General features: G+C 44.0%; 1 protein-coding gene across 1 annotated transcript; it reads left to right on the top strand.

Annotated features, from left to right (window-relative positions):
• The first annotated feature begins 8772 nt into the window (after positions 1-8772).
• On the top strand, positions 8773-12720 carry LOC124150989. Its single transcript, XM_046523206.2, has 2 exons — positions 8773-8870; positions 10349-12720. Exon 2 carries the CDS (start codon positions 10356-10358, stop codon positions 11358-11360), a length of 1005 nt encoding a protein of 334 aa, XP_046379162.2. The 5' UTR covers positions 8773-8870; positions 10349-10355; the 3' UTR covers positions 11361-12720.
• Positions 12721-13007: the final 287 nt, after the last annotated feature.

The raw sequence follows: 13007 nt of genomic DNA, 5'->3' as shown, positions 1-13007 counted from the left end.
AAAGGGAGTTATTTCAGAGAGGATATATATGGGTATTCCCCTCATTAAACCTTTCTTTCGTTGGTGTCTATTAAACGTATCCGGTATTAATACATTTGAATGATGTAGGAAAGTATGTGCGTGTAGATGTTGTACCTATATCCGAACACGAATGTATGACACCTTTCAATAGATCAATTACGGTTCTAACCACGACACGCAACATGACTATGAGCGTGGTTACCAGTTCATATTTATAAACACATCGTAAATGACAGATTTCTGATGAATGAACTCGCCCGCACACATGTCTATAGGGTTATGTTCGCCCGAACTGTAAACAGTGACACATTGATAACAGGAAGGGTGTGTGGAATGCACTCGTCCTTGTAAGGGTAAAATACGCGTTTAAACTCACCATTTAAATGATGACATTACTTTTTAGATGTATTGGTATCAGTGAGTGAATGAATTTAGTTTTACGCCACACTCGGCATTATTCCAGCTCTAGGACGGTGGTCTGTCAATAAACGAGCTTGGACCAGACAATCCTGTGATCAACAGCATGAGCAGCGATCTGTGCAACTAGGAACCGATGGCACGTGTCATCCGAGTCGGCGAGACTGACCAACCGATCCCCGTCAGTCGCCGATAAGCATGGGTTACTGAAGGTCGATTCTATAACCCGGACCTTCACGGGTGTAGTATGACGAAGACTATATACTAATATGATCGCTTTTTTAACATACTCACAAGTGTGCTGTGAAGATAAGAGTGTCTTCCAAGATTCCCTGCACGTGTAAGACAGTATAAACTCTACAGTAGTGTAGCCCGACATACAGTTTTACTCTCGCCAGCAAACGGATTGGACGTGAACAACATGAAGAAAGCATCAGAGATTAGACTTGACCCTAGAGATATATTTAGGAAGACTACATTGAGAAAATCACAACAGAGAAAGAAACCACAAGCAGCCAAGAAGTCGACGCTGAAGACAAAGAAGAGACAGGTAACACTTAAAATGAAAACGATGACAACCAAACAGGGATCGAAGACAACACCCCAACCCGTGAAAATACAACATGTGTCGGAGGTGAAGGCTGTGGTGGAACGGGCACTTGCTGCCTTGAAGCGTCAACAGAGTCAAGGGTATAAAAGAAAGCTTCATACCCTCTAATCGCACACCGTATTGGATCACCATGGGGGTTGCCACCTGTCCGGACTGTGAAAAAATGTTTTCAAGGAGAGATGTCATGTTACGACACAGGAGAAATAAACATAGCATACCGCCGCCGTTAGAAGCCCACCCGCCGCCGCAAGTCCACTCGCCATTACAAGCCCACCCGCTAACGCCGCCGCCGCAAGTCCACCCACCGCCGCCGCAAATCCACCCGCCATTACAAGCCCACCCGCTAACGCCGCCGCCGCCGCAAGTCCACCCACCGCCGCCGCTGCGTCAAGCCAACCCGCCGTTACAAGCACATCCGCCGCCGCCGCCGCCGCCGCCATCGCAAGTCCACTCGTGGCTGCCTCATTTACCATGTATATCTGATCTTCGAGAACAATTCAAGTTCCTGATTCCCTCAAATGTGCTCGTTGTGGGACCCAGTGGTTGTGGAAAGTCTGTGTTTACCTCTCATGTACTCCGGCATGGCCTGATCCAACCCCAACCTACCCGCATCGTTTGGTGTTATACTCAATGGCAGCCATTATATCAGGACCTCGGTGAGCAGCTGCCTCAGCTGACCTTTGTATAAGGAATTCCCTACGATATCTTGGACGAGGATTACTTTGATGCTCGTCAACAGAACGTGTTGGTACTGGATGATTTCCTGGCCGAAGCAAAGCACGACAAGCGTATTTCGCGGCTGTTTACTCAAACCTCACATCACAAGAATGTATTGATCTTTCTCTTGATACAAAATCTGTTTCCGAGAGGTAAGGAATCGAGAGACATTGCTTTGAACGCGCATTATGTCACCCTGTTTCATTCCCCCATAGATAAACAGCAAATCAAACTCTTCGCTCGTAGAATTTTCCCCGAACATATGGATCACTTTATGGCTATGTATGAAAAAGGTTGCTGAAACACACTATGGACAACTCACCATCGATCTAAAACCTACCACCAAAGATAAGGATCGACTGCATGTTAACCTCATAAATGAGGAAAACAGGAGAACAACAGCACAGTCTGAACCTGATCTGCGTAGGGAGAAGTTGACTACAACAGAATCTCTGGATAGTCCTCTGACACAAGAAGAGAGATTGCACGCTATACACATAGCTCTATTCATAACCCTTTACTTTTGTTTTCTTATGAATTCTTTTCTGCCTTATAAACACACACCTTTCTCCCCCCCCCCCCCCCCCCCCCCCCCTTTTCCGACGCGTTGTTGATGCATGAGTCATCCTATCCGATCACGTGACTTGGATCAGCCAATCACCTTCCTATTTTCCCTCAACCTCCCTTAACCAAAATGGCCTTCTGCGGACTTAGACTATACTACTGACGTGAATGCAGTACATATAGGTACATGGAGCCAAAGGTCTGATAGCTGCTCTACACAGTTTTACAATACGGATTTGAAAGAGAAATATAATGTTCACAAAAATAAATGTTTCTCGGGCACATGTTTCTCAAAAACGAGGAAGGCAAACTTGAGGTTTTTATGAAAACCCCAGTGATGAGAGGAACAATTTACATGTTTAGTTCCCTACCAAGAACATCAACAAACACAAGTGGGCAGGCATTGAACTCGTCCCTTTGATACACCGATAATTGTCAAGCATGGACAACAGAGTCTGCTTAGTATGACTCGGGAAATTTGAAAACTATTTTCAGTGGCAATTACTAGTTTTAAAGTGATCATAACACGAAAGTGAAAGAGAAACATTTTCATTGTTTAGCCTGCATACGTGTCGTGAATTATATGCTGGTATGACTTGCTTTATATATATATATGCGTTACACCGGTGGGGATTCGCACTCCCCCTTTCTCGAACAACTGGTATCATCACTCTTTGATAGTGATTCATAAACACATGTTTATCATTTAGTTGGACTCCGCGTTTGGCAGAGATTCCTTGTGAGTGAGTGAGTATGGATTTACGCCGCTTTTAGCAATATTCCAGCAATATCACGGCGGGGGACACCAGAAATGGGCTTCACACATTGTATCCATGTCGGGAATCGAACCCGGATCTTCGGCGTGACGAGCCAACGCTTTAACCACTAGGCTACCCGACCGCCCCAGATTCCTTGTGAATGTGGGAATGGGTTTGTCGCTTTTATTTACATTCTTGACAGAAAGATAACAGCTGTTGTGTTCCGAAGGTACATGTTTTTGGGAAATGGTTCGAATCTGGTTCAGTCCCGCGAGCGCGGGTTATTTGAAACGACGAGGCCACGTGAGTTGTCAAGCGCGCTCAATTCAAACTGGGCTGACGGGTACGGTCTGTCTATTTAGGGCAGCACGCTATACACATAGCTCTATTCATAACCCTTTACTTTTGTTTTCTTATGAATTCTTTTCTGCCTTATAAACACACACCTTTCATTCCCCCTCACCTGTGACGTGCTGTTGATGCATGAGTCCGATCACGTGACTTGGATCAGCCAATCACCTTCCCTATTTTCCCTCAACCTCCCTCAACCAAAATGGCCTTCTGCGGACTAAGACTATACTACTCACGTCCCTGTGACGTACTGTCTTTCATGGCCCAGTCGTCTTAGGCGCCGCAATTCGCTGCGCAGAGTTGCGTCCCTTGGGCACGTCGGAAACCTATGATTGTGGGTTCGAATCCCGGTTCGCCCCGAATGTGTTTGTAGGTTTGTCAGTACCATGCCCGTGCTCGTGGGTTTCACCGAAGTAGTAAACGTCTAAGACCTGCATCACGTCGGGCTTTCCTCCCACATTAAGCTGACACGCCGTGATATAACTGGAATACTGTTAAAAGCGGCGTTAAACACAACTCACTCGCTCACTCACTCACTACTGTCTTTCAGTCCTAAAAGTTTCCCTCCAGAATATGGACCGTCTCCGTGGTTTAGTGGTAGAGCGTCCGCCCGGACAGCGGAAGGTCCGGGGTTCGATGCCCGGCCGCGTCATACCAAAAGACGTTAAAAGATGGTACTTATTGTTACCCTGTCTTGCGCTCGGCATTAATGGGCTAAAACAAGGACTTGTCGGCTCGGAGTCAGTATACTGTGTCTGGGTGGGGTATTCATGTTAAACTGCGGCATGGTATCTCAGTGTGCTAACACTATAAATCGGCATCAGACCGGATTAGTACAAGCAGACACACACACACACACACACACACCTGTGCATGCACGTCGCTATATAAGTGCAATAATCTTGGACGCGACGTTAAACCCCATTTCACCTCACGTCACCTCAAGATGAGCTGTGGTAGGGCGGTGAGGAGCCTGTACTCAACACTGAGCATGTTTTCTGTGGAGGTCAACACTGGGTATTTTCTGGGTTTTGAGTTTAGGTGCAGTGCGTGGGATTCAACGTGGTTTACAAAGTTTACTGACACGCCAGTCCTGGTTTTGTCCTCTTAATGCCGGGCGCCAGGCAAGGTAACAATACGTACCATCTCTTAACGTCTTTTGATATGACGCGGCCAAGAAATCGAACCACCGACCTTCTCCGTCCGGACCCTCTATCCACTAGGCCACAAATACGTTACATTGGACGCTGGCGGTGAGAATAAATGGCCCCGTGCGCCAGTTCCCGACCTTGACTCAAGTACCCGACGATAGTACGCCACGCTTATTTGTGCACGAGTATTGGAGAGGTGAACATGTGGATTATCTCGCCTGGTCGGGCACGGCCCAAGCTCCTTCCCAGCGCGTGACACCCTCGTTACACTCTCGGTAACATCGCTGCCACCAGTGTGGGCGCGGCCATTACAAGAATCTTGAAATTTGCCCTCTAACCCCATATGTAGTATCGTTTATTACTTTTATTTATGTCTTTGGGAATGTCATCATATTTCATTTTGAAAAGGTTTATGACTGACCATGTTTTCCAGATGAATTTACTTTGTTGTTTTAATAATCAGATTGGTTCGAGATTGCAGATTAACGGAAAATCAACCAGCTTCTCCCTTACATTCTTACGATATCAATTAAAGATGATACTTTTATTGAAATAGAAATTCAAATTGACAAACAAAGAAAGTAATTTATCAGCGGTAAGTGTATTCGGCGTGACGACAGTCGTCACTTGTTTGTAAACATAACGGTCATTCGGTTGCGAGTTCAACTCCAAGCATGGTTGGGGCCACCTATCACAGTGGGGAGTTTTGACTTGTGGCAGCGATAGTTTAGAGAGCTCCGCCAACGGACTATCGCTGTGAGGAGCTTGGGCACGGCCCAGTCGTCTGAAGCGCCGCGAATCGCTGTGCGGAGTTGCGTCCCTTGGGCACGCCAGAAACCTATGGTTGCGGGTTCGAATCCCGGTTCGCCCCGATTATGTTTCTAGGTTTGTCAGCACCATACCCGTGCTCATGGGTTTCACGGAATGTGTAAACGTCTGAGACCTGCATCATTTCGGGCTTTCCTCCGAAATTAAAGCTGACACGCCGTGATATAACTGGAATACTGTTAAAAGTGGCGTTCAAACCAACTCACTCACACACTCATCCCCCTGGTCGAATTCAATCGTCCTTCAAACACGACATATGCGCCAGCATTCGGATATCGTCTGGACCCTATATCTAAATATCACTGAAATTCTAAAACTGCTTAACACAGTCCTTGATAATGCTAAAAGTACATGGCCTACTGAAAATGATGTAGTGTATAGTACAGATGCCACCAGATGGAGTGTCAGCAATAACTATAGCAAGGTAGACACGCGGGATGCGGGGACTGTGTCAAGGCTAAACTCATCAGCGGCTAAAATAGCATGTCCCTGAACACACGGGACGCCTGACAGGGGATGTAGCGACGTCAGATATGACCAACATGCTCCGTGATTTAGTAACTGATGGAAATAGATATACGAGGGACGTTCAATAAGTTTTGCAACTTCAATATGAGACAAAGTCGCAGAATATCTTTTGCACTTTTATTTTTCAATATAATCTCCATTCACCTCAATACACTTATTCCATTTGTCCTTCAAGCTTTTGATACCACTTTTGTAGAAATCCGCAGATCCCTCTAACCACGCCTCTGTGGCAGCCTTTATGCCCTCGTCATCCTGGAAGCGTCTTCCATGTAGGGCTGATTTCATTTGCCGGAACAGGAAATAGTCACTGGGGGCTAAGTCTGGGCTGTAGGGTGGGTGCTTTAACTGTACAGCCAAGACTAAGCCCCAAGTGACTATTCTTGTTCCGGCAAATGAAACCTGCCCTACGTGGAAGACGCTTCCAGGATGCTTATTGAACCCCCTTGTATGTGGCGTATTAAGTAAGGTGAAGTCAACTTTTATTTTGCTTTCAAGACCATTATGACCTATTATGCATGTACAGGGAAATATTTATACATGTAGTTTTGAATTAAATATCATATAATGTTATACATTTTCTCTTGAGTGGAGTATTGAATACACACATTTTGATATTGCTAACATCACTTCCTATTTTCTCAGTAATGTATTTAAATGTATGGATCATAGGGTGGGAAACCAAATACACCACCGGGCAAACAAAACTTTACACCCATAAAAATACCAGGCCAAAAATGACACAGAAGATATGGTCATTCGATAGTAATGTATTTGATACAGGTGTCATAGTGTTTTTTGACCTTACGTTTGCAGTGTTTCAGCGACTCTTTTCAGCCTTGTAGCGTTTTGAGTGAGTGAGTGAGTATGGTTCCACGCCGCTTTTATCAATATTCCAGCAATATCACGGCGGGGGACACCATAAATGGGCTTTACACTTGTAGCGTTTTGAAACCGTTGTTTCTCACATGTACACTTACTTTTGTCCGGCAGTTTGGTACATGGTTTTCAGTCTCAGGTACTGAACATATTGGGCTGCTGAATCGTTGAAAGTTAAACAGTTTCTTTACGTGCACATATTTCAATTCTTATATCTATGTTTTGAAAAGCTTAACATCTAAAGGGACCGCCTCAGTGGTCTAGTGGTAGAGCGTCCGCCCGGAGAGCGGAAGGTCTGGGGTTCGATCCCCGGCAGCGTTTGTAATTTAGCTTATTTGAACCCGTGTCGAGGGTTTGTATAATCCTTGTGGGGTACAGGTGGCTATGTCGTCTAAAGCCCTGTTATTGATCAATTATTAATCATTGAAGGTCATAGGCCCACATATAAAAACAAGTATGGAAGGGGTATTGTTTATAAAACACTTTGTTCTTTCATAAGCATGATACATAAACATGTATTATGATTTGATTTTTTCATGGACGTTCGTGGCAACAATCATTTTAAATATAGGCATATTCACACTAGTGGTGGTAAAGGTTCATGGACGTTCTTGGCATCAATCATTTTAAATATAGGCATATTCACACTAGTGGTGGTAAAGGTTCATGGACGTTCTTGGCAACAATCATTTTAAATATAGGCATATTCACATTAGTGGTGGTAAAGGTTCATGGACGTTCGTGGCAACAATCATTTTAAATATAGGCATATTCACATTAGTGGTGGTAAAGGTTCATGGACGTTCGTGGCAACAATCATTTTAAATATAGGCATATTCACATTAGTGGTGGTAAAGGTGCATGGACGTTCGTGGCAACAATCATTTTAAATATAGGCATCTTCACATTAGTGGTGGTAAAGGTTCATGGACGTTCTTGGCAACAATCATTTTAAATATAGGCATATTCACATTAGTGGTGGTAAAGGTTCATGGACGTTCGTGGCAACAATCATTTTAAATATAGGCATATTCACATTAGTGGTGGTAAAGGTTCATGGACGTTCGTGGCAACAATCATTTTAAATATAGGCATATTCACATTAGTGGTGGTAAAGGTTCATGGACGTTCTTGGCAACAATCATTTTAAATGTAGGCATATTCACATTAGTGATGGTAAATATTTAATTCTACTTGCCAAAAGTAGCACATACAAGTAAAAAATGATATTCATCCTCTAAATCTAGATCACATAAAGGTCAGTTTTTTGCCTGTACAGAATGTATCACACACAAAAATAAAAATAAGCACACAGACTATACATTTTTAAACTGCATTGTCCCCAATAGTCAGAGGCTTTTTAAAGTGAAAATTATCTTGTGATGCGAAGCTTTTAAAAACCAAATAAACGACAGGAAGCCATATTTTGGGGCTAAAGTCAAACCCACTTTTAAACATTTTTTGTGTCTGTCAAAATACTATAATGTTTTGGGTAACACTTTCTTAGTATAGTACAGATGCTAGTTTCTGCTAGCCTCACTCTGGGAGTGTGGTTTCGAATCTCGGATGGGTCTCAACCCCCCAAAAGTACTAGAATCTGTATTTTACTTATAAAGTGTTGCCGAAATATAATATTTATTACATTTGATCACTTTCTAAATGACATTGTGTATGCTATCTAAATTCTTTTCCATTTACACTGGAATCAGATAAGTTGACTTCGCATCGACCAATAAAGACGAAAGTGTGGAACAAACGTGTTCAAAAGTAGGTTAATTGACTCATGATGTTGAATTTAGGACAAGTCTCTACATTCGAAGCCTGTGTGTCCACGTCATATCATATTGCCTGTGATAGTGTAAACAAATTAGTCGCTGACCAGTGGATTAATGTATGGGAGAGGCGATTGGCCGATATTTAATTTGATTCTGTCATATCGGCCTGATCAAGCAATTTCAGGGCCTATAAATGTAGGATTTCAATAGCGTATCATCCAGCTCGTATCTCACGGTACAACCAACCACAGCATCAGCGTATACAGCGGACAAGGTAATATATATGTTAGCAGGAGTAGCTCTTGGATGTGTGATGTATTGATACATTGTATACATTGTAAGATCTCTCTCTCTCTCTCTCTCTCTCTCTCTCTCTCTCTCTCTGTGTCTCCTCTGTACTGTCTGTCTCCCTCTCACTCTCTCTCTCTTTCTCTCGCTTTCTCTCACCTGTCTGTCTGTCTGTCTTTCTACCTCTCTTTCCCCATCTCGCCTATCTGTTGTCTGTCTCTCTACCTCTCTTTCCCTATCTCGCCTCTCTGTTGTCTGCCTGTCTCTCTACCTCTCTTTCTCTCTCTCGCCTGTCTGTTCCCTGTCTGTCTGTCTCTCTACCTCTCTTTCTCTCTCTCGCCTGTCTGTTCCCTGTCTGTCTGTCTTTCTACCTCTCTTTCCCCATCTCGCCTATCTGTTGTCTGTCTCTCTACCTCTCTTTCCCTATCTCGCCTCTCTGTTGTCTGTCTGTCTCTCTCTCTATCTCTCTTTCTCTCGCCTGTCTGTTGTCTGCCTGTCTCTCTACCTCTCTTTCTCTTGCCTGTCTGTTGTCTATCTGTCTGTCTCTCTACCTCTCTTTCTCTTGGCTGTCTGTTGTCTGTCTGTCTGTCTCTCTACCTCTCTTTCTCTTGGCTATCTGTTGTCTATCTGTCTGTCTCTCTACCTCTCTTTTTCTTGCCTGTCTGTTGTCTGTCTGTCTCTCTACCTCTCTTTCTCTTGCCTATCTGTTGTCTGTCTGTCTCTCTACCTCTCTTTCTCTCTCTCGCCTGTCTGTTCTCAGTCTGTCTCTCTACCTGTCTCTCTCCCTCTCCCTCTTTCTCACTCTCTCCCTTTGTCTGTACTGTTTCTTTCTGTCTGTCTCTCTCTCTCACTCACCCTCTCTCTCTCACGCAATCTGTTTGTACTCTGTCTTTCTGTCTCTTCATCTCTTTTTCTCTCGCTCACACCCCTCTTTATGCACTCTCTCTGTGTCTCTCTGTCTCGATCTCTGTTTCTTTGCCTGCCTCTGCCTTTCTGTCTGTCTGTCTCTCTCTGTGCCTGATTGTCTGTCTGTCTGTCTATATGAACATCGTATGTACATAAGAGTGAGTGAGTGAGTATTTTACGCCGCTTTTAGCAATGTTCCGCCAATATCACTCCGTGAGACACCGGAAATGGACTTCACACATTGTACCCATGTCGGGAATCGACCCCGGGTCTTCGGCGTGACGAACGAACGCTTTAACCACTAAGCTAACCGACCGCCCCATGTACATAAGAAGAGAGTATTTCAAGTGATATTTCGTAGCATATCCATTTAACATTTAATAAACTATATTGAAACTTAACACGGGTACAGTTTGTGAACATACTGTTGTGTCCCCCGCTTTGCATACCCCCCACACCCCCTTGGCACTGCTGTAATATTAACGACCTTACTCACACAACCAACACATCACTGACCATCGCATTTATCATATATACAATGAGATTGTGTTTCTGCAGTTTCAGTATGGCTCGAGCCCCTTCAGTCTGGATGCATTTCAAAGATGCGTTCCCTGGAGACATCATTCGCAACGAGATTCTTGTTCCTAAAGATGGTTTTGTACTTGATACTTACTACTGCACCATGAGCTGGAATGGCGGGATGGAAGGTGGAGGCTATTGTGGTCTTCAGGATCACCCGAAGGGAAAAGCGTTCATCTACTCAATTTGGGACCCAAAACAAACCAAGTCCATTCCTATCAAAGCAGCCTACAAGGGACTGTGGACCGAGGTGGCCAATTTTGGTGGAGAGGGAACTGGACTCCGATCCTTAAACTTCTCCATTGGTTGGAAGCCGGATCAGTGGTATACCCTGGTGTCCAGAGTGTGGGACGTCAATGGCCATACCTTCTTTGGCTTCTGGATCCATGACCAGACCGATCACCACTGGTCACACATGATCACCATGGATTTCCCCGTGAAGCAGGTCAGGTTCAATTCTGACACGAGCCTTTTCCTAGAAGACTGGGCGGGGACTGGACAGAACGCGCGCAAAGGTCACTACCGTCAGGGTTTCAAGAGGAAAGTCGACGGCAGCTGGTTCCCCTTCACAAAGACGAGTTTCAGTGTCGTCGTTGAATCATCCACTCACAACCACGCCAACAACTATGACGCTGGGGTGGAGAAGGACTATTTGTACATGGCTAGCGGAGGTCAGGTCCATACGTCGCCAGGAATCGGACTTCACGCCAATTTAGAACTACCAAGTCATCATGCTTCCCCTCCTGATCCTCCGATCAGCTTCAGCATCACCAAGGCAAAGCCAGATGTCGTGGAGTGGCAGGTCCTAGCGTCGTCCACGCCGCAGTTTCACTACAGCATTGTCCGGAACGGCACACAGATTGCATCGGGGACTGACACGGAGAGGAGAAGTCACCCAATACATGGAGCTCGAGCTGGGGACACCCTTGAGATTCACCTTGAGGACATCCTGGGTAAGACATCCACCAAGTCTGTGAAGATCTCGGCTTAGACAGGCATGCTTGGGACCACATTGGGGACAGTTTTGGGAAGACATCCACCAAGCCTGTGAAGATATCGGCTTAGACAGGCATGCTTGGGACCACATTGGGGACAGTTTTGGGAAGACATCCACCAAGTCTGTGAAGAGCTCGGCTTAGACAGGCATGCTTGGGACCACATTGGGGACAGTTTGGGGAAGGCATCCACCAAGTCTGTGAAGATCTCGGCATAGACAGGTATGCTTGGGACCACATTGGGGACAGTTTGGGGAAGACATCCACCAAGTCTGTGAAGATCTCGGCTTAGACAGGTATGCTTGGGACCACATTGGGGACAGTTTGGGGAAGACATCCACCAAGTCTGTGAAGATCTCGGCATAGACAGGTATGCTTGGGACCACATTGGGGACAGTTTGGGGAAGACATCCACCAAGTCTGTGAAGATCTCGGCTTAGACAGGTATGCTTGGGACCACATTGGGGACAGTTTGGGGAAGACATCCACCAAGTCTGTGAAGATCTCGGCATAGACAGGTATGCTTGGGACCACATTGGGGACAATTTGGGGAGGACATCTACCAGGTATGTTCAGAACGAGTCCTAAACACGCTTCACATTGAGGACATCTTGGATGACATCGAGCAAGACTGTGAAAATCTCAAACAGGTTCTATTAACTACCAATGATTTCTTAATTATGCATTGATATCCTTCATGACTTGGACATGTATCTTAATTGTATCCTTATAGTTTCATGTAACTCCATTCCTTTGTTTCAACGTTGTTGCTTAGATTAGTATATATACTATTTAAATGGGTAAAGATAATTTAGACCATCATCACCTCCCTAAAACTTCTGCTTCAAAATGAATAGCTTGAACTGTGATCAAATATCATATTTTATATATTGTGTATGGTCTGTGATCTGAAGTGTATCGACTCATAATAATATATGTAATAAGAAAGTCATTGTATACACATGATAAAACTAATTGTTTGATTATGAAGATTGTGTATAAAATATTAATAACACAATGACATGTAGTGAATATATGTAAGCAGTATTATACATTTACGTTTGAATAAAAACTACCTTTATTGATAGTAATTGAATGCACGTTAATTGAAATATTATTGACAGAAATGAGGCAATAGTTAAATATTGATAATGTTGCAAGCACGATGTTTGATTTCGACTAATAGAATCTTTAATAAAATAGATAGAAATACCATGTAAAAATATTGTTAAATAATGAAAATATAAGTTTAAAACATGTCGATGACCATCGCGATACGGAGGAAGGTAACCTTTGTGTTTATAAATTCCATATATATCTTTCGGATGATTCCATTCAAATGTTGTTGTTTTTCCATACTTACGAAGCCACATGCCCTGGGGTCAGACCATCTGATATTGTGTGGGTGGCTGGGAAGGGGGGTAGGGGCTGGGCTGGTATTTCATCGAAAGAAATTGTTCAAAAAGATGTTTGAAAAAAGTTATTATGCTTCAGACTATTAAAAAAAAGAAATTGTCTGCCACAAAATTGACGTTGTGATTTAAAAAATAAATATTTAGGCTCAAAGTTATTATTAAAAAATATATGTTTTTGCATCTGTAGCGGAAAAAGAATGTTTCTTTACATTAATGCATTAGAACGTT

Source organism: Haliotis rufescens, unplaced genomic scaffold, assembly GCF_023055435.1.
Source record: "Haliotis rufescens isolate VD_foot unplaced genomic scaffold, xgHalRufe1.0.p SCAF_15, whole genome shotgun sequence".
Taxonomy (NCBI): domain Eukaryota; kingdom Metazoa; phylum Mollusca; class Gastropoda; order Lepetellida; family Haliotidae; genus Haliotis; species Haliotis rufescens.
This window is presented reverse-complemented; position numbering and strand designations above follow the sequence as displayed.

What these genes read in the sequence shown, in the direction of transcription:
- LOC124150989 (XM_046523206.2), top strand. Translation starts at nt 10,356, where the DNA reads ATGGCTCGAGCCCCTTCAGTCTGGATGCATTTCAAAGATGCGTTCCCT.